The sequence below is a fragment of the Cibotium barometz genome, chromosome 13 (genome assembly GCF_041138505.1).
Source record: "Cibotium barometz isolate CiBa-2024 chromosome 13, ASM4113850v1, whole genome shotgun sequence".
In the NCBI taxonomy this organism is placed as follows: domain Eukaryota; kingdom Viridiplantae; phylum Streptophyta; class Polypodiopsida; order Cyatheales; family Cibotiaceae; genus Cibotium; species Cibotium barometz.
In genome coordinates, this window is record NC_141058.1 from 18,535,211 (window position 1) to 18,556,680 (window position 21,470).

Genomic DNA, 21,470 nt, shown 5'->3' on the forward strand with positions numbered 1-21,470 from the left:
TGCCACTTTGTGCTATCCACGACAATAGAAACATTTGTGTTTGCTTAACTGCTTCATGAGTAATTTCTACCCTTTGGATAGCTTGTGTTTGAGACAATGACGATTGTAGTATTGATGTAACTGTAGATAAATTAGGACATTGAGATGTGTCGTGACCCAAAGCTTTGCAATGTTTGCAAAATTGAAAGACAAGTTTAGGGTACGCACATTGGGGATTGGGGTGGTAGTGGTGGCAAAGAACACAAGGCATTAGGTCCACCCCTTTGAGAGGTATCAAGGATATTTGGTCTTGAGGAAGCTCATTCTCTGTAGAAGATTTCGATTCAAAGTTTTTAAGTAAGGCTGTGTAGAATTCAAGGAATGAAAATTCTGAGATCATTTTTTCTTTAGCCTTTGCTTCACTGGGTTTAGATGAGGAACATCTCATATCGTGATCATCCTCCATCATGTTGTCATCTAAATGTATTGCTTCGTTACAACATTGATTGAATATTTTCGGATTGGATACAATGATCAAGTTGTGTAAGCTATTTTTCTTTATGCCCATCATGAAACATCTTTTCAATTGAGCATCGTTTAGTTTCTCCCATGGCTCACATCGTGAGTGCAAGATTTTTATCCGAAGGATAAAATCTCTAATGGTTTCATTTTATTTTCACTCATCGATTCGCTTGCTGCACTCCACCTATCACCTTGTCTTGAAAAGCCGTGGATAAAGGTTGTTTTCAAGGTCATGAAATTTACCTTAATCGTGGGAATCAATGTGATGAACCATCGACTAGCCTTTCCAAAGGTTCAACGCATGTACCTTGGTGGGGCAGTTTGGATTTCCAAAGGCTTCACATCTCCGTTCACAAATATTTGTATAAATTTAACAGGATAAGTCGTTGCATCGTATTTGCCCATGATTTTGGAAATCTCTACAGCTATGTTTTTGGATGTCACCGAGGCCGTGTGTGGGTGCTATTGTGGTTAGAATCTCATTTAGTCCTTGGGCAACCCCCCTTCCTAGATTAGTCAGTATGTCCAAGGTTTGGGCATATAGGGGTTGCAAAGGGTTGGTATTTAGCACTTCTAAAGGTTTGGGACTTGTGGTAGTGCTAGGAAAAGGACCAAATCCCGAAGGGATTGATGTGACAGGGAATATAAAACCCAATGACACGCTTGTTGTCGGCATGGCAAATGGTATTGGGAGGTGCATTTGGAGTATGGATCTCAATGGCTCAAAGATTTTAGCCATTGGGCTCAGTTTCGATATGGACTCACGTTGCCAATTGCTCCTTAATGAGCAAGTGCACACATGGTTTTTTTTTAACTTTTTAGGTTTTCTTACAGCCCGTTACAACCTCAAGAGACCTGGCGCACCTTTCTCTGGGTCAAATGAGGGTTTGTTTTTGCCTTAATTTTCCTAGGCACTAAGCACATGAACCTTGAGATATTTTTTTAAAAAAAGTGTGTGCCACTGGTGTCCCAAATGAAAGACGAGGTCTCAAAAGCGCATGTGAACACCCTCTTAGGATGAACTTTTCCACACAAAAAAAAAGTGCATGCTAGTAGCATCCCAGATAGTAGAGAAGGTCCCAAAACCTATTTTCCATCATTGGCTCAAGATGAAATTCTTTTTCGAAAAGATTTTTTCTTTTTCAAAGCTCTTTTAACATGTTCCCAAAAGAATTTGGAAAAAGTTGTATGAGAGAGTTGTAGTATTTTTGGAGTACTACAACTTAATCTTTGACTTTTTCGTAAATTTGTTGTTTAGACACTCAAAAAGTAGCCTAAATATAGTACGCAGCCTTTTTGAGGCTGTTTTGGGTGATTTTTAGTGCTTTTAAGCTCGTTTTTTGCCTCATATTTCGAGGCTACTAGTCGGAGGCCAAAACAATGGATTTTACCCTCAAACACTAAAGACCATTTTCAAAGAGCTTGATTAGGACTTGTTGATGAGCACTAGAACGTATTCATCGATCTCACGATTTAGGAGATACAGGCCTCCAAACAGGGTTGTTTTTTATACTCTTTTTCTATTGCTTCATGGACCTATTTCATGCCGTGAAATGCAAAGGATCTCACGCCATGAAATGGATCTCACATCGTGAGGATTTATTTTTTTTTAGTCTAGAGGAAAATTCGAGTTTTCTTATGTGGAGGGAATATTTTTTTAATTTTAAATTAGAGAGATATGGACATTTTTTCAAAAAGGTAAGTGGGAATAAAAAAAGTTTAACACATTTATGGCACCCTCTTAAATGACTCCCAAAATGGATAACTTGACAACTCATTGGCATCATTACATTAAATGCTCATTAGCCACTAATGAGTTATGTAAATATGATTGATTTTGACCTCGAAAAATACATTTTCTAGTTTTTTTCCTCTTGAACTGGATTAATCACCCCTTAATGACAAAAACTAGTCAATTAAAAAAAATTATCAATTTCAAGAGTTCTTAAAAGTTTTTATGAAATTTTTCAAATGATTAAACTACGCCTAATACTTGCTAATACTCTAATGCATACAAATCAAACAAAAAAACACGCAAATGAAGCAAAATTTAATTATTCTAGCTCTATGTTTAACTCTAAATAGAGCTAAAAATCACAAAATTACAATCCATTGCATTGTTTGATGCAATGGAAACAAACAAAGTCTAATACACACTATGTGCAAACCCTAGGAACATTAAAAATCAAATTAACAACAAAATAATTATTTAAGCTAAAAATTAAGAAAAAAAACATTCTTTACAAAACAAAAAAAGAGCGCTATTCCTCACCAAATCACACACAAATCACCATCAAAACTATATCTTTTTCATGATAAACCATTACTAAAGACAATAGGCAATGGATAATGCGTAGATTAGAGAACTACAACGGAAAAAGCAAAGAGATGGCTCCTTGATAGTGACGCCAAAAAATGTTATGGCTCGCCCAAACCCTCATCGAAATACATCCAACAAGAAGAGCACCTAACAAACCGCAACTGTTGTGAGAATATTTCCGATGGCTGAGCTCGTAACCCTTGAGGTCTCCAAGCTCCACCACTCCTTGAGTAGCAATTCCGACATAGCCTCCCGCGTGTGTTGTCACATCGTCGTGTTGCACTACGTGTACTCATCCCTCCTCTCACCTCAATTCACTCACACTCACTAGCATGCATTAGAGAGCGATTAGCAAGAGCCACACTTCATTCAACAATGGGAGAGTTCTTTATATTATGAGAGACTTTCACTTATATACATGGCCATAAGTGTTTACACTAACTTAAACTGTAACCGATCGAGCACTTTAGACTCATAAGAGACCTAATGCTATTACAATGACTACTCTCATAATATATCCATTAAGTACATCACTTGGCACTTCATCCTAACTTGCTACCACACGCTCTTGAAGAAAAAATTACCATAAATATTCCGTCGGACCATTTCTAGGGTTAACAAGAGCTACATCACTTGGAACTTCATCCTAACTTGCTACCACATGCTCTTAAAGCAAAAATTACCATAAGTATTCTGTCGAACCATTACGAACGCCCGTCGAAGTTATAGATTTAGACACCGTTGCTTCATATCTTAAATGTATGACCTTTTGGTGTGTCTACCTTGACTCCTTGATGTAAGATAATGGCAATAGCTCTTGTTGACCTTAGAAATGGGTTCACACAAGTATAGGTTTAATTGGAAAAAGCTACATAAAGTGGGAGTAATGTGGTGAGAAAGGTACTGTGGCATTGTATACCTTGGAAAGATGAGTATAACTCCCCTCCTTCCAATCCACAATGATGGAGACAATCTATCCATGGCCCTTAGAACAAGTCCTAGTGGTATGGGACACGAGGGCTAAATCGTGCAAGCCTATGGACAAGAGCCGTGAACCTATGCTTGGGGGTGAACCAATGTCCCGGATCTACGGTTGGATCTATAGTTAGGTGGTGAGCTCAAGCCTGTAGAACCGAATTTGGATTGACAACACTTCCATCTTGTGTTTAGGGAATCTTAGAGAGGCTTTGATCACAACAAACCCTTGACACATGCTAACTTCTCTTTGAATTGTCGCTCAATGCTCAAGGGCCCACAAGGCCTAACTTTCAAGATGAGTGCCTAGTGTATAATTCTCTCAACATCACATAGCTTATCAACTAAAGAAAGGTAACACATTGAACTCTCAGACAACCTTAAGGGAGATGCATTTGACAATGAAGTACATTTGCAATTTACAGTTTGGTCTGCCATCATTTTGACAAGTAGCTTCGCTTTGCTATCAACCAGGTGCCATGAAATATTTTCCCTACCTCCTCTTTCCTCCTATGAATCATATGGGAGCATTGAAGACAGCCTGGAAAATGCATTAAATAACCTTTCTTATGCCTGAAGGACATCTATGTCTTATGTGGGAATGTTGATGGCTGCAACATTTATATTAGCCCTCATGTAAAGCATGTGAAAAAATTTCTCATCTGAAGTTATGGCATGTTAAATCCAAAACCGATTCAGAGCTACACTAGCAATTACATGTGTTCTCATTTACTACCCATTTTGAATGTCATAAGCAGTCTCAGATTCTCTTATATATGCTAGACCCATTGCTTCTACAAGGGAAACAATCTCTATTAGCCTGCATAAACAGAAAGGGCATCTCTCTCTCTCTCTCTCTCTCTCTCTCTCTCTCTCTCTCTAAAAATCAAATTCATAAGAAATTATTATTGTAAAGCAACTATGGGCAACAAATTTATTCTTACTGTTAGTTCTCATATGTGCCTCCCTCTCCAAGCACAAAAAGCTCATTTTAAGAGAACAAATGGGTAACTCCTGCAACTTTGTACAAAGGGTCTCTCTAAAATTTCATGATTTACAAATAAGGGTACCAGATTGTACACAGTGAAAGTGACAACCCTCTGGTGTTGTTTGATCTTGTTGGTGTTGCAAAATCTGCACGAGGATGGAAGGGATCTGCCCTTTCAGCGTCATCACCGGCCTTTGACCATTACCTGCTGACATCTCCCAGCCAGCCATATGTGATTGAGCAACTTACTTGGACAAAGATATTTTGAATAAGTGCCCAACATAGCTTTGAAAATCCTTTTCCTGTAGAAACCATCTGTTGATATCATTTTTACAGTTTACAGGCTTTTGCATCGCCACTCCTTACTGCTGTTTCTATGTTAATACACGCTATGGGTACTCATCGATCAAAGGACATTTATGTCAGATGAATCAGCAATTGACATGTGGTCCACCCTGCTTTGATTTACGTTCTCCTAAACCTGTTGTTGCCCTGGCTATGGGTATCTGTTCATCAAAGGATACTCGGTGCCTGCTTGGGGCTTGTTTTTTGGGCGGTTGGTGTCCCAGAAAACCACCTTCATTCACCTTCATTGAGGTGGAGTTTCCCCCTTCAACTTGTTCAGTGTTAACCTCATCAGTTTGACCCACCCATGTTTTTGGCACAAGAGCCTGTCTGCAGCAACACAAAACCATGATGACCTCCACAATGAAAAGCATCAACCCAGTCCAAATGTAGAATGTCCACTTCCAGTTGCGCACCAGATCCTTTAACCAAGGAAGATGTGATTCAATATAGACATCAGCAAAATAAATCTCTGGTATTCCTTGACCTAAAGGCATGCCTGCTTTGGGCTGTAACAGGATCCTCAAAGCACTTGTTGGTACATGCTGCTCCTCAAACTCCATCAAGCGTATCACTAGCTTTTGTGTTTCACTGAACATGCCCACCAACGATGGCAAGCTTACTAGAAAGGTCTTCAGCCAACGAATGGGGGCACTGTGAAATCGTAGCATGCATGGTCGGCTGGATGATTTAATAGGTTGACCACTCTCTGAAAGAAGCTGAGCAGTTAACTGCAACATTTTTAAAATATATTAGCATACCCAACAAAAAAAACTAATGATCCTTTTAATACATAAATTGGCAGTCAAGGTAGAAAAGAAAAATCCTTTCTATACAAAGGAAAGAAAGCAAACCAATGAAGTGCAAAGTTTTTGCAACAGCTTGACTATATATAACCATCTGTTAACCAGGCATCCCAAGTGTGAACCCAGTTGGCACAATTGGCACACTTAGCAATCAACCAACCAGCCCGAACAGGAAACTATAAAATAGGCAGCTGAGAGGTCAGATGAGATGAAGGATGCAAGGCATCCATAGTGTAAGATCTGCAGTCCCAAGTCGGGATCAGTAAGAGGCAAGTTGAGAATCATCAAAAGGGCATTCCCTGCAAGCTGGAGAACACCCTGCATAGTAACTTTTTCGCACTAGGAAGTGTCCAACCAGTGTCTAGATCCAGGTCAGTACAAGTGTGATTATGAATGAAATGACATTCCTTGAAGTTTTGAATGAGCATTTTGACCAAGATTTCATAATCAACAGATGCATGTACTATTATTACATGTACTAAACCTTCACATCAAAGATAGGTATGAACCTCATTCGAATTACGAGTATTATATGCCACATTAGTTTTCAAGCACTAATACTGTTGTACCAATGATTAATATCAAGCAACAATATCATTGGTATATGCAAGTTTGTAAGTACTAACGATTACTACCAAGTGGCATTATGCAATATGATCATAACAATGATCCTTCAGTAGCTTGCTAGTTTATTTACATCCAATATGCAGCTTTTAAATACCAAATCTCAGACAAATTTTCTCCATGACAAAATTCACAAGCTCCAAGCCGTATGAAATCACTACCAAATAAAGGAGCATGTTCAACATAACTTTTGTAGCCATAGAGCCTATTCAATTGATTGAAATTTGCTGACTTTGTATACTATTATATCGGGATAAGAACTAATATTTCTTGGGTTACATGGCAACGGAAACTGCAACTTCGCTTGCTATCTCTATATCCTGTTCACCCGTTAGCTTTATCAGTCACACTTTGTATACCACTTTCGGTCAACCCTCTGAGGAACTCAGAGACCCTTCCAAGGATAGGCAAAATAAAGGGTGCTTAACCATTCAAGAGAACATCTTCATTTAATTTTTGTTCTCCATAATCTCTTTCCTAGTCAATTAAGCTTTTTTCCAACATTTTCAGCTAAAAACATAAGCAAACAAGGTGTCGTAATAATTGGTAAGAGTAGCAATCATCCAACATAAGTGTACTATTGCAATAGTGAAAGAAACCCTAAACCAAGTGAGTCCAGTCTTCCCTCACATTCAGTGCACATCGAATGTCATTAAGGCAAGGGTCGTACAATGCCTCATCCTTTTCTATGCACATGCAACGACATCTTTGTTTACCCAATCCACCATATCCAACGGACAGATTAATGATACAATCTCCAAGAACTCTGAACGTAGAAAGCAACCACCTACAATTGCACGCAGTAGAAATTACTTGTTAAGCTTGTCATTACGTGTGGTTTTGTGCGATTGTTATTCTTATTTTTAATTAATGCTTATTACTTTTGTTGCTAAATTATGATCCTCTTTGGCTCTTTGTAACTTGATGCAAGCAGGTGTAGGATACTAAGCAAAGTAATGATCATATCATCAGCATTGATATTAGGCTTTCTTTGTGTTAGATTATTCATTGATTCTTCTACTTTCAGCTGCAGGCAGACAAAAACAAAAAGAGATTGTTGTCTCTTTGTATGAAATTGTTGGTCATGTCCACCCGGCCACTCCGAGCTAGTTCAGGTGTGAGCCCAGTTTACTCACGGGCACTTTTTCCTTGTGGTTGGACACAAGATTTTTCCCCGTGTGACCACACTCTTGTGTGTTGGGCACTTAGCCCTAGGCTTTTTAGTACTCACTTGTACTTTCATTTCATTATTATTGAGTACATCTTTTCCAGCACTCACGTTTCTCAGTGCTTGAGCTTGTGTGTGTGTGTGTGTGTGTGTGTGTGTGTGTGTGTGTGTGTGCATATTCCCTCGGGACAGTTTTTGGCACGCAGACATATATCCTCATCCACTTGCCATAGATGCTCTGCTTCCAGGGAGACAGTCATTCATATTTTTTGGAGCTGTCCTTCTTCTCTCGTCAGTTTTTTCTTCCTCTCATCCAGCTTCTGCGGGCTAGATTTCCAAATATGATATTTGGAAAGTTTTTCTGGCTATTTGGTCTTCATTTGCCCAAACCAGAGTTCTCTCTTTTCTTCTCATGGGTGCGCTACTTGGCTTTATGGACACTATGGAAAGTCCGCAACCATGCAGTTTTCGATGATGCGGTTTTTTCTGCTTTTTCTTTTTTTCGGTACTCCTTGCATCAATCTTTCTTCGATTGCATGCAGGTTGACCAAATAGATCATGATGTATATATGGCTTATATTGACATCTTCAGTTGATGTACTTTGGGACTATCTACTTTGGATAGTCAACTTGTAAATCTAATATACTTATGATTCCACTTTTTTAAAAAAAAGTGTGTGTGTGTGTTCCCAACATTGGTACCAGAGCCTTGTTAGGGTTAGGGTTAGGGTTAGGGTTAGGATTCTTGCTGCCTACTGTACTGAGAATTGAACACTGCTCTGCACGAACTGCTGTGTGCCACCCCTTTGAAGCCTGCCGATTGTACTTGATGTGCTCCCTCCTTGAAGCGACTGTACCTGCGACCAGTTGCTATGCGCCGCCGAATAGCTTGCACCGCCTATTTTCATTCGCAAGAGTCTAATGTAAAAGGCTTACTAAGAAGCCTTTTAATAGCCCTTTCGTAAGGTTTTAAAAAACTTATTAAATCGTTGACCTCCAAAAAAAAATCGCCGACTGCAGTTGTTGACACCCGTCAAGAACCCCTTTTGAAGCGCCGATTGTACCTGCCCTACTATGCGCTGTCGACCTACCTGTGCGCTACTGGTCTAAATCACTGCTGCAGTTGTTGTGAGCGCTGTCGTTGCTGCTATTGCCGTTTGCACCTTTGCTACGGGCTAATCTACTTCAACAGCCTTTTTTAGAGCAATACTTGCCTCTTCAGTAGAACCTCCTCTTGCCTTTTGCACTAAACTTCCCGCTCTGTTTTACATTAAATTTAGGGATTTTCACATTAAACCCTAAATTCGTGACATTCGTCCAATTCGGATTAGATTTCGTGCACATTTGCACTTGAAATTTGGGGGTTTTGCAGAAATTGGCCAGATTTATAAGTTTGTCTAACGGATTTACAGGTACAGGTGCTTTACAAGTCTACCCCAACATTTGGGCATTTTCTCCAACAGAAATCACAACATTAAGCAGATTTGCATCAGCCAAATTTGGGGCTTTTCAAAATTAAGCTCACATTTGCGACATTGTTCCTACCTGGCATCAATTTCCATGAGATTTTCGCATTTATGTATGCAAAAATTAGGGATTTTGTAGAAATTGGCACTATTTGCAGGTCTATTATAGACATTTGCAAGCATTTTGGGTGTTACAGGCCCATTTACTTGGCATTGGAACATTTTCCCCAATTTTTTGGGCATTACAACATTTGGTGCAAGTGATAATTGCACATTTGGACACTTTAGCAGATTTACAGGTGCCGGTTCAAATTTGGTCTAATTGGTTGCCTAAAAATTAGGGCTTTTCTACATTGAGCCCATTTTTGCAACATTCGACCCATTTATCTTTGATTTTGCCGGGATTTGAGCACTTGCAGCTCTTATAGGTGTCAACTGATCGTGTTTTTCACGGCACATGTATACATTTGTGGTTTGTGCAGTATATGTATGTCATTGTGGACACTTTGAAGTTTAACAAATTTGCCTTCTCGTGCAATACACTTACAGATTTGGGACATGCATATGTATTTCTTGTGGTGAAGGAGTTCCCTTTCAGTCCATTGATTATCCTGCTATTTATCTCCCGCATTCTTACAGTTTTGCTAGGCATTGCCTACTCTTGTGGTGACTTGTGGCAAATTTGCTCTGTTGTCATGGCCAAGAGTAACAATGACCTCTTTGGCATGCTGTCTCAAGAGGACAAGCTCAATGGGAATAACTACCCTATGTGGGCTTATATGATGCGTCATGTATTGGTTGCCAGGAATGTATGGCTATATGTGGATGGCACTGAGGAGCGTCCTCTCGCACATGCTCCAACAGAAGGTGAAGTGATTGGGGCATTTGGATGCTTGCCTTCACGGGGGCATTATGCGATGCCTCTTGATTTGATGCAGTTGATGTCCACATGATCTTTACATGCATTTCAGGTGATGCGTTTATGTACTACTGTGCTCTAGCATTAGCACTATGACATTGGGGTTTCTCATTTCCCTGTCATATAGTGCTTACTTATTGCAGTTCATCTTTGCCATCGTGATCACTCTTACTGTGGAGCATAGTGCACGGCAGCATTCACAGCTTTATCACCCTACTACCCGTTCACACCGTTCACTTGAGGGAGGTTTGTTGGTCATGTCCACCCGGCCACTCCTGGCTAGTTCAAGTGTGCACCCAGCTTACTCACAAGCACTTTTTCCCTGTGGTGGCTGGACACAGGTTTTTTCCCCGTGTGAACAACTCTTGTGTGTTGGGCACTTAGCCCTAGGCTTTTTAGTACTCACTTATACTTTCATTTCATTATTATTGAGTACATCTTTTCCAGCGCTCTCACGTTTCTTTGTGCTTGAGCTTGTGTGTGTGTGTGTGTGTGTGTGTGTGTGTGTGTGTGTGTGTGCAGGCTAGTTGCCCTCCTACCCAACAAAAATAGGGAGAGACACACTCATCCTTTTATTGTGAACATCTCAAACGGCTCAAAGGTGATTCAAAGGCGACTTCTAAGAAATCATGGTGAAGAACTAAACAACATCTAGCAGCCGGAGCTCATCCTTGATTTGCAACAATATCAGCCCCATTTTGTAGCTCAAGTGGAGCACCCACTTCACGCAAGTAGGAGTCTTGGATCCCATGCATCTTTAGGCGACGACAACCAACATCTCTACTGTAATATCAAGTCTGGTGCAACTCCAAGCAGTCCAGCATCCCTTGTAGCACCTAACTTTCACAGCAACAACGCAATTCAGCTCAACTGACCTGTGTTTGACAGGGGCCTCAAGCTGTGGCAATTCTGACAACATCTCTTGCCTTCTAAGACGCAACAAACTGCCAAAATTCAAGTGACCAAAGTGCCCTAGCTTCCGAAAAGGGTCTCTATTAGATTTCAGTTATCAAGAGAGTCGAGGACCTTCACATGCAAGCACCATCCTTTCTACAAGGAAATGAAGAAGTCAAGCAACGAGCTGGAGCTCCCCCCCCCCCCCCCCCCCCCGTCTACGCACCTGCCATCCCTCACCATCACCTCCTTCTCCGTGCTGCCCTCCACCTTCTTGACACATCCACCCCTTCGTTGTCACCCGCCTCCTCTTCACTGCCTCCTTCCTCGCTGACTGTGCACACCACCCCCCCGCCCTCTAGCTCCCCTCACCTTCCTCCTCCTTCGTGCTGCCCTTTTGAGCCCTTGCTCCCGCCTTAGCCTTCCAGCCCTCTGCGCCATCTCAGCCCGCTGAGCCTTCCGACTGCCTCTTCTACCCATCACCTGAGCCCTATCCTCTTCAACCTCTCCTTCGTCAGATGTTTTCAGCTTTCGTGCAGTTTTTCTCTTTGGCGAGTGTTGCCACCCGCCTCCTCTTCGTTGACTGCGTGCGCCCCCCCGCCTTATAGCTCCCCTTGCCTTCCTCCTCCTTCGTGCTGCCCTTTTGAGCCCTTGCTCCCGCCTTAGCCTTCCAGCCCTCTACGCCATCTCAGCCCGCTGAGCCTTCCGACCGCCTCTTCTACCCATCACCCAAGCCCTATCCTCTTCAACCTCTCCTTTGTCGGGTGTTTTCAGCTTTCGTACAGTTTTTCTCTTTAGCGAGTGTTGGCATCTTTTGGTCTTCACGCCTCCAAGAGGACTCCATGGCAGCCCCTCGACTGAGGCGGACATCCCTTGCCTTCCCTTTTCTAAAGCGGACCTCCAGCTCCTCGCTTCAACAGTCACCTCCCTAGATGCCCCCACCTTGGTTTGCAAGATTGTGGGTAGCCTCCTAGCGTGTGGACACCTCAAGGATTTTTTGCAGGCTAGCCTTATCGACGAGCCTGGAAAGATCGTTGATATTCATCCTTTGGGGCATGGATACTACCAGGTCGAGTTTGATTCGCTTGCAGCATCAGACGGAGTCATGCAATTGAGCCCCATCGCACTGTGTACAGCTTAGGCCTTCTTTGCGAGGTAGCAACATGGCTTCGACCCAGCCTCCAACCCTCTCGCTAGCATCTCAGGTTTTCTTGTGACAATTTTCTTATAGGCCTCAAGAAGGAATATTTCCCCCTCCTCCCTATGATAGTTTTCTTTCCTAGCCTCAAGAAGCAATATCTTCCCTTCCTCCCCCCCTGATAGATGGTGTTATCGAGAGGGCAATGGAATCCCCCCCCCCCAAACTGCAGCTTCGGTTCTAGCTTTGTCATGTACAAGAATTGCCATGGACATTCTCTAGAGCTAGTCCAGAAGGGGCAGCCAAGGAAAAGATGATTAGAACCAGGACTTGGAGCATAAAGTGCACAAGTGGCAGTGTTGGACTTGGAGCAGGGCATGGAAGACAAGGAAGGGTGCTGTTGGCTGCATGACGGGCTGTCGGCTGCACTCAGGGGAGTCGGCTGTACCAGAGGAAGGTGGCTGCAGGCGCTTCAGCATTTATGAAGAAACATGCCAGTCAGCTGGCCAACCAGCAGTTGGCCAGCCCTCCAATGATTCAAGAGGCTATAAAAGGCGCATGTGCTCATTGAGTTAGTCATTCACTCCCTTATGGAGTGGGTCCAGTAGTAGGACTGTTTTGGTGTTTTCCACCTTTTCAAGAAGGCAGCCTATGGCTGTAGACTTAGGGTAACTTTTTGTACCGTATGAATATACTGAATTTCCAGCTATCTCTCTCTCTCTCCTCTCCCTTCTATCTGCGTTTTTTGCATCAGCATGTTCTAAGTGGTGTTTAGGGCTGAAAGAAGACTCTCAGAGCTTCCACGTGTTACATTGGTATCAGAGCATCAGGCTCAGCAAGGCTAAACGCTGTTTCAGTCCCATATGATGGTGTACAGGTCCAAGGTACAGGAAAGTGCACGGATACGAAGCCCAAGGCAAGGAACACAAGATCAGGAAGAGCTCCCACGAGGTTTGTTGGTGGTGTTCTACAAAGCCAGAGGGGATGGCAGTCCTGTGAGCCAGATAGGTTCTCGGGCAACGGTCCCAAGGGAGGATTATCCTCCAAGGGGTGGAGTGAGAGTGCCAGACTCATTTCTCAGGAATGAAGACCAAGACAGTGTTCAAAGTCAAGGCAGAACGGATTGGGGACTGGATGGAACAGATGCATAGATTTTATTCAGAGTCAGAGTGGTTTTGAAGACTGGGCCGGGTTTTCAGTGAAAAGAGTTTGCCAGAGACGGATGGATGACAGAGGGACTTCGGGAATAGAATGGGATGATGACAGTCATCCAAGAACAGGTTGGAATGCCGTCATCAAGTTTGTTGGTGGTGTTCCACAAAGCCCAAGGGTATGGCAGTCGTGTGAGCCAGATAGGCTCTCAGGCAACGGTCCCAAGGGAGGATTATCCTCCAAGGGATGGAGTGAGAGTGCCAGACTCATTTCTCAAGAATGAAGACCAAGACAGTGTTCAGAGTCAAGGCAGGAACGGATTGGGACCGGATGGAACAGATGCATAGATTTTATTCAGAGTCAAAGTGGTTTTGGAGACCGGGCCGGGTTTTCAGTGAAAAAGGTTTGCCAGAGACGTATGGATGACATGTATGGATGACACGTATGGATGACAAAGGGACTTCGGAAATAGAATGGGATGATGACAGTCATCCAAGAACAGGTTGGAATCCCGTCATCAAGTTTAGCAGAGGGGGATGTCATGTGCAAGAATTGCCATGGACATTCTCTAGAGCTAGTCCAGAAGGGGCAGCCAAGGAAAAGATGATTAGAACCAGGACTTGGAGCATAAAGTGCACAAGTGGCAGTGTTGGACTTCGAGCAGGGCATGGAAGACAAGGAAGGATGTAGTTGGCTGCATGACGGGCTGTCGGCTGCACACAGGGGAGTCGGCTGTACCAGAGGAAGGCGGCTGCAGGCGCTTCAGCATTTATGGAGAAACATGCCAGTCAGCTGGCCAACCAACAGTCGGCCAACCCTCCAATGATTCAAGAGGCTATAAAAGGCGCATGTGCTCATTGAGTTAGTCATTCACTCCCTTATGGAGTGGGTCCAATAGTAGGACTGTTTTGGTGTTTTCCACCTTTTCAAGAAGGCAACCTATGGCTGTAGACTTAGGGTAACTTTTTGTACCATATGAATATACTGAATTTCCAGCTCTCTCTCTCTCTCTCTCTCTCTGCTCTCCCTTCTATCTGCGTTTTTTGCATCAGCATGTTCTAAGTGGTGTTTAGGACTGAGAGAAGACTCTTAGAGCTTCCACGTGTTACATTGGTATCAGAGCATCAGGCTCAGCTGTTTCACTCCCATATGATGGTGTACAGGTCCAAGGTACAAGAAAGTGCACGGATACGAAGCCCAAGGCAAGGAATACAAGATTAGGAAGAGCTCCCACGAGGTTTGTTGGTGGTGTTCTACAAAGCCAGAGGGGATGGCAGTCCTATGAGCCAGATAGGTTCTCAGGCAACGGTCCCAAGGGAGGATTATCCTCCAAGGAGTGGAGTGAGAGTGCCAGACTCATTTCTCAGGAATGAAGACCAAGACAGTGTTCAGAATCAAGGCAGGAACGGATTGGGGACTGGATGGAACAGATGCATAGATTTCATTGGTATCAAAGCAAGCTAGGGTGTATAAGCAACAATGAAGATTTGATAAATATGCTTTAGTGATGTGACATGCATCTCCATGGATTAGGATTTCTGTCAACTTCTCTCCATTGAATTTTCGGGCAGTTGCTTGGGGCTTTCCCAACTCAATATGAATGCCAAAAGTTTGGAAAAGTTGTGGCATCTGACATGGTTTGTGTAGTTTCAACTAGGCCAAACCTTGATGGTCTTACTCTCACTTAAACACTAGAGCTTCACCCAAATATAGAATGGTTTATACCCTTTTCATGAAATTCACGGCGATATTCATTGAGCTTGACCGTAAATTTGGGGCCTCGCGTACCCCTGTATCAAATGGCTCCACAAATCCTCCACCCCAAGTCTATGCTCATTTGCCTCACCATAGTCACAAAAAACATGTTTTGTTATTTGGAAATGCTTGAAACATTTCTAAAAAACGTCGAAACCTCCTTGCCGGTGACATTTCGCCCAAATTTGAGAGTCAGTTTTTCAACCTTGTTTGCATTTCTCCTCCGCCTATTTCATGATGCCGAGCCCATCGTTTCAAGCTACAGCTTGCGCCTTTATCTCCTCTGCTCCTTCCTCTTCCTCTCCTCTGCTCCTCCTCTTCCTCTCCTTCCTCCTCCTCATTCCCCTCTCTTTCTCCTTCCTCCCTTCTTTCACTTCCTATCCTTTTCCTCCTCCTCCTCATTCCCCTCTCTTTCTCCTTTCTCCCTTCCTCCTCCTCGTTCCCCTGTCTTTCTCCTTCCTCCCTTCTTGCACTTCTTGTCCTTTTCCTCCTCCTCTACTTTTCTTTTCACCTTTCCTCTTGTCATGTGCACAGTGTGTATCTATCGTGTGCTATAGGCACACAAGACTAGCTTCAAGGTTTGGGGAAGCTTGGAGCTAGGCAGGCTGATTGACGAGCTGAGTTAGGGATAGACTAACGGGCGGGCACCCAAGTATGGACGGGCGGGCACCCAAGTGTGGACGCCCGATGACCGGCCAAGAGCCTATAAAAGAGTGGCCAAGGTTAGTCATTAGTGATATAGAGTCTCGCGTGTCTTTGTGAGAGCTCTATGGTCAGGAGCCTCGATCTAGTGCAGACGTGCACCTGCTTTATGCAACCGAGGCCCGCAACGGTAGCTTCGTGGCAGTATGGGACATCACGAGATAGAGATTGGTCGATACGTCCATCTAGTTAGCTCAGCTCGTGGCTCGGTGGGGACAACCAAGACTTGTGGGCTTGCCCACGGGTGTCAAGGTTGGGAGGTGAGTCAGGCCTGCACCCCCGTCATGTTTGTTTGCAGGTTTCGAGTCTTGTACCAGGAGCGTTCTACAAAGAGATCCTATGGGGATGTGACAGTGGTATCAGAGCAAGCCTCGTGAACGAGCAAGTCGGTAGGTAGAGAAGAAGAGGTCAAAGAAAAGGTATGAGTTCGAGAAAATTGCTGTATTTCCATGCATACTACTGTTTTCTCAGATTCAACATGTTATTTTTTGCATCGTTTAAACCCATGTTAGGGATTTTGGTCTTGTAAAGGGTTGTCATGTTAATCAAGAAGAAGAGTGATTGGCAAGGAGAGAAACATAGGGTAAAGGCTGTGAATTCAGTCATGAAAGAGAAAAGCATGGATTAAGTTGGCTGTGTAAACAGCATGAAAAAGAGAGAGAATAGGCAAAGAGTTAAGGGCTGTGTGAACAGCGTGAGAAAGGGAGAGTTGTGGCGTTAAGAGTCGGCTGAACATGATGGCGGATGAATAACCTGAGCGAACCTTGGGATCTCCACGATTCAAGCGACGGCGAGTTTGTTGAGGAGGACGCTACATGGGAGACATTGACTACTCTTTAGAGAGATTACCCTGGCTTTTTAGTGAGCTCTTCGAGGAAGGGAAGTATGTCATGTGCACAGTGTGTATCTACCGTGTGCTACACGCACACAAGACTAGCTTCAAGGTTTGGGGAAGCTTGGAGCTAGGCAGACTGATTGACGAGCTGAGTTAGGGATAGACTAACGGGCGGGCACCCAAGTATGGACGGGCGAGCACCCAAGTGTGGACGCCCGATGACCGGCCAAGAGCCTATAAAAGGGTGGCCAAGGTTAGTCATTAGTGATATAGAGTCTCGTGTGTCTTTGTGAGAGCTCTATGGTCAGGAACCTGGATCTAGTGCAGACGTGCACTTGCTTTATGCAATCGAGGCCGACAGCAGTCTCGAGGCCCACAAGAATAGCTTCGTGGCGGTATGGGACGTCACGAGGTAGAGATTGGTCAGTACGTCCATCTAGTTAGCTCAGCTCGTGGCTCGGTGGGGACAGCAAAGACTTGTGGGCTTGCCCACGACTGTCAAGGTTGGGAGATGAGTCAGGCCTGCACCCCCGTCATGTTTGTTTGGTTTGTTTGCAGGTTTCGAGTCTTGTACCAAGAGCGTTCTACGAGGAGATCCTATGGGGATTTGACACCTCTCCCATCGCTTTTTCTTCCTAATCCCACCAAAAAACCCATAGTTACTTAATCCCATAATTCTAGTGGGTTCTGAAAGAAACATGTGTGTGCGTGTGTGTGTGTGTGTGCACACACATACATACATACATACAATATACATACATTCATCCCTCACTAGAAAAACAACAGGTCTCAAAAAATCAATAATTAATCATATATATATATATATATATATATATATATATATATATATATATATATATATATATATATATATATATATATATATGTATGTATGTATGTATGTATGTATGTATGTATGTATGTATGTATAAACGACTAGAATTATGGGATTATAATTATGTGAATTTGGGATTATATATGTGTATACATGAATACATATAGCTATATATATGTGTGTGTGTGTGTGTGAATATATATATATATATATATATATTTGATTAATTATTGATTTTTTGAGACCTGTTGTTTTTCTAGTGAGGAATGAAACCTTTCAAAAACACACTCCAAAAACCTCAAAATATTTCTTGTGACTATGACTCATACCCGATGACTCATACCCGATACAATCAAAGTGGTGGGCCAATTACTGCTGCCGACATTGTAATGGTCCCATTTTGGCAAACCCGTCTCAAGATGCTACACACCTCCTCATGAAACAAGTGAAGCTCATGATGTGGCAAACTGTATGTAGTATGCAGGCGCACATGGGTGGGAGGTGTGTTGGTAGGCATGTATGCATATGGGTGGGTGTTCCACACTTTTAAAAATGGATACATTAAATAAAATCATTTCTTATTAAAAATTGAGTATCAAACAAGTAATTTCAACCATTGAAAACAAACTAGCTCATTCAAGTGTTTGGTCCCAAAACGATCACAAAAGTTCAAAATCCTTACCCCTAGATGGTTTTTCTTGCATAAAATATCACTAAAAGTAACACTCATGTATGAGGAGTTTAACTCAGGTTCTAGAGTACCTGAAACATCCCAAGATTTCTGTTGTAGTCCGACTCTGGTAAAGTCAACATAACAGTGATGTGAACCTTGTGTGATATTGGAATCGCTCTAACATACTCAGGGTGGCGCAATAGTTTGCCAGTTGAACTGTGGACTCCTCGTGAAGGATGCAGGGAGATGACTGCAGTTGGGTGAGGTAGTGTATAATCAAAATGTAGCGGCTCTCTAACACTCACTGGCTCCTCCACAATCTTGCTCAAGAAAATGTAATCCAGAAGCAGTGCTGGAAACAAGAGCATGCTTAGCAAAATGCAGACATAAGTTGCTGCTAAGCATCCCCAAGCAGCTCTTTTTAAGAAAATGCTTCCACTTTCAGTGACTTTCGGTGGGACATGTGTGATCATAGAGACTTTCTGACTTAAAGCTTCTGTTGCCCTGTCTTTAACTTGCAGTGTCTCACGAACTCGATTGGAAGCAAATGAGTTACACCAGTTGAAAAACAATCCAATCAATGAGAAAGCTTGTGCAATTAGCCGAACCTGGAATCCAATAGCCTCTACAGTCAGTCCGATCGGCCACAAGAAGAGACTATTGGACTGATTATCCTCAGGCATTCTGTATGCAAGTGAGCCTTCGGAGTCCTTTTTCTGCATGTATAATCTGCTAGCTTGCAATTCAGATTCATCCTCAGAGACAGTATCTGTGCAAAAATTGTCGAAGTTGTCATCTACCTCTCTCTGTTCTCCTACCTGTCCCTCTTCAGCTGCATTAGTCTCATAAACAGAAGACCTATAATGTCTCTTCCCACGCTGAAGCAATGGTGATGGACCTCTGTTCATAGGAGAGCTTCTGTTGCGCTCTGATGAAATGCTGCTCTCCTGAGGACACTCTTCGGACAGCTCCTGGGCTATGTCAAGATCCCTATCCATAGACCTTCTAATCCGTAGGCCAGCAAAGCCTTCTTCAACAACAGTAACATCCATATCCGCAGGTCTCCTCTTTGGCATGCAAAAAGAACCTTCTTCATCCTGCACTGTGTCGATATCCATTTTCATGGACCTTCTCTTTGACTGGCGAAGAGGGCCTTCTTCATAACGCACTAAGTCGAGATTCACATCCATAGACATTCTCTTTGGTAGACACAGAGAGCCTTCTTCATCACGCAGGATGAAGCTATCGGAAGCATGATCTACAGAAAGGCCAGGCTTACTGCTCCTCCTCAAAATGGGAGGGTTCTGTGGGAAGCTATCTTGTATGGGGCTTTTGAGCACCAAGCTTTCAACAGAGGATATATTTTCCATACCTGGATCACTCCATAGCTGCTCCTGTCTTCTTGCCGGCGAAGTTCCCCCATCGCCAGCAGTTTCCTCCCGCAGTTTACCTTCCGGGATGGCTCCTGCGTGTTGAGGACATGAAATCTCCTTCTTCCTGAACCCTTTCTTCTTCACAGCGAGCCATGGTAGTCCGAGGACGGCCGGAAGGCGGTTTTTCGAACTTCCGATGTGCTTGAAAACAGTGCAGGCTACCGCAATTTGAATAGCGAGGAGAGCAGCGAGGACAGGGACACCATCACCACCGAAGGAGGAGCTCTCGCTTGCAGAATGGTAATCCTCTTCGCCATCAGAGCTTTCTTCGCAACATAGATCAACGCGGCTGTTCTTCTCCATAGCTTACCCTCCGGCTCCGCAAGCTCTTCCACTACCGGAGAAGAAGGTTTTTATCGGTTACCGCGAGTACGGTACGCGCTCACCATCACGTTGTCTCGTTACGTGTCAGCGTCTAGTAGCACACTTGAACCTTTGCTTATCTTTTCTTCTTTTTCTTTGACCAATAATATATATTTACTAGTACTCACCATCACGTTGTCTCGTTACGAGTAGCACACGTGAATATTTAGGAGCCTTTGCTTTTCTTTTTTTCTTTTTTTGACCAATAATATATATTTACTAGTACTCAACCCAGCGAAACACAAGAATGAAAGTCGGAATACAAAGGGTCAATTGCAATACAGAGAGTTAATCGGAATACAAAGGGTCAATCAAAGGGATTTTTTCCTTTTATTTTTTAAAAATTCAGAATTTCTTTTTCTCTCCTCTCCTTGTGCCTTGGTTGTCCATGGTTAATATTAATAGATTATTATTTAGAAAAAGAAACTTTACATAGTATCATTCCAACCCCAGAGTCAGCCATCGACAACAAATAAATCGGCCTTCATTAAGCAAGCTACTCACTAAATCACATCTATCATCCTCATAGACAAAAGAAGATTCATCCCAAGATAACTCTTAGCAGAATACAAGTTTCAACCAAAGCTTCAGTTGAGCAGCCCCTAGGAGCTTGTTTTTCCAGTACATCTCCCCTTTCTGAAACCAGATTTTGACTATTGGTCTAGTCCCTACTAGATTCTCAATAAAGGCAACAAAGATGTAACTTGCTTGCTTGACCTTCTTGTACCATCTCTTTGTTTTAGATCCATATTTGACTGGCTTAACATTTACCTTCTGCTTTCTAAGACCCTGCAAATTGTCACAGCACATCATTAGGCACAGCCATGTATGTCTACAAGCAACCCCTAAAGGAACAGGATCAGATGATAGCAGATTGCAAAGTGTCAATCAACTGAAACAGTTCAATCTCACTCAACTTATTAACCAAGCATATAGACCAGCACATACATATACATTTATACATCAATCTACTAACATCAATTCCAGTATCACAAGCTTTCTAAAACACAATGCAGCTTCTAGAGTTCCAGATCTTCCATAAGCAATAAAATCTGATAATATTAAAGATCAAATCAACATGTTCACCATTAGTTGCCCATCTGCCAAACAACCAATCCCCCCACTGACCTTACACCCCTAAACAGCTCTAAACCAATTTCTATGAAGAGTGTGTATGGGAGCCCTGCCCATTGGTTCTAAGCTAGTTCAGATGAATTTCACAAGTGGATGCTGCCCTAGATGTAAGACTACCTTGGAAGATGGAAAGCATACATTTTGGGACTGCCCTGCTATTAGAGGAGCCTGGGTTAAGATTGGGAAATGGGACCTTTGCTTATCTCTATTTAGTGTTCAAGGATAAATGTTCTTGCATACTTTCAACCAATCTTTTTTTTAAATATATTTATAAGGTCTATGAGCGGAGACATGCATCATTGCATGGTAAGGAATAGTGGGAACGTGGTCGACGACACTTGAGTAAGGTCAGTGGGATGCATGGGCAGTTACATCGCACATGCAGACTTGTTGTACGTAGGCATGGGATCAGATTAGATGTAAGATGTTGGGAAGCTAGGGGAT

The 21,470-nt window shown here is 43.0% G+C and overlaps 1 protein-coding gene across 1 annotated transcript; it reads right to left on the reverse strand.

Moving 5' to 3' along the window:
- Nucleotides 1–4,687: 4,687 nt before the first annotated feature.
- On the reverse strand, nt 4,688–19,921 carry LOC147632448 (seipin-3-like). The gene is made up of 2 exons (XM_086807275.1): nt 18,186–19,921; nt 4,688–5,860 (listed from the first exon to the last, which is right to left on the reverse strand). Exons 1-2 carry the CDS (start codon nt 19,830–19,832, stop codon nt 5,216–5,218), a joined length of 2,292 nt encoding a protein of 763 aa, XP_086663401.1. The 5' UTR covers nt 19,833–19,921; the 3' UTR covers nt 4,688–5,215.
- Between the last annotated feature and the right edge of the window lie 1,549 nt (nt 19,922–21,470).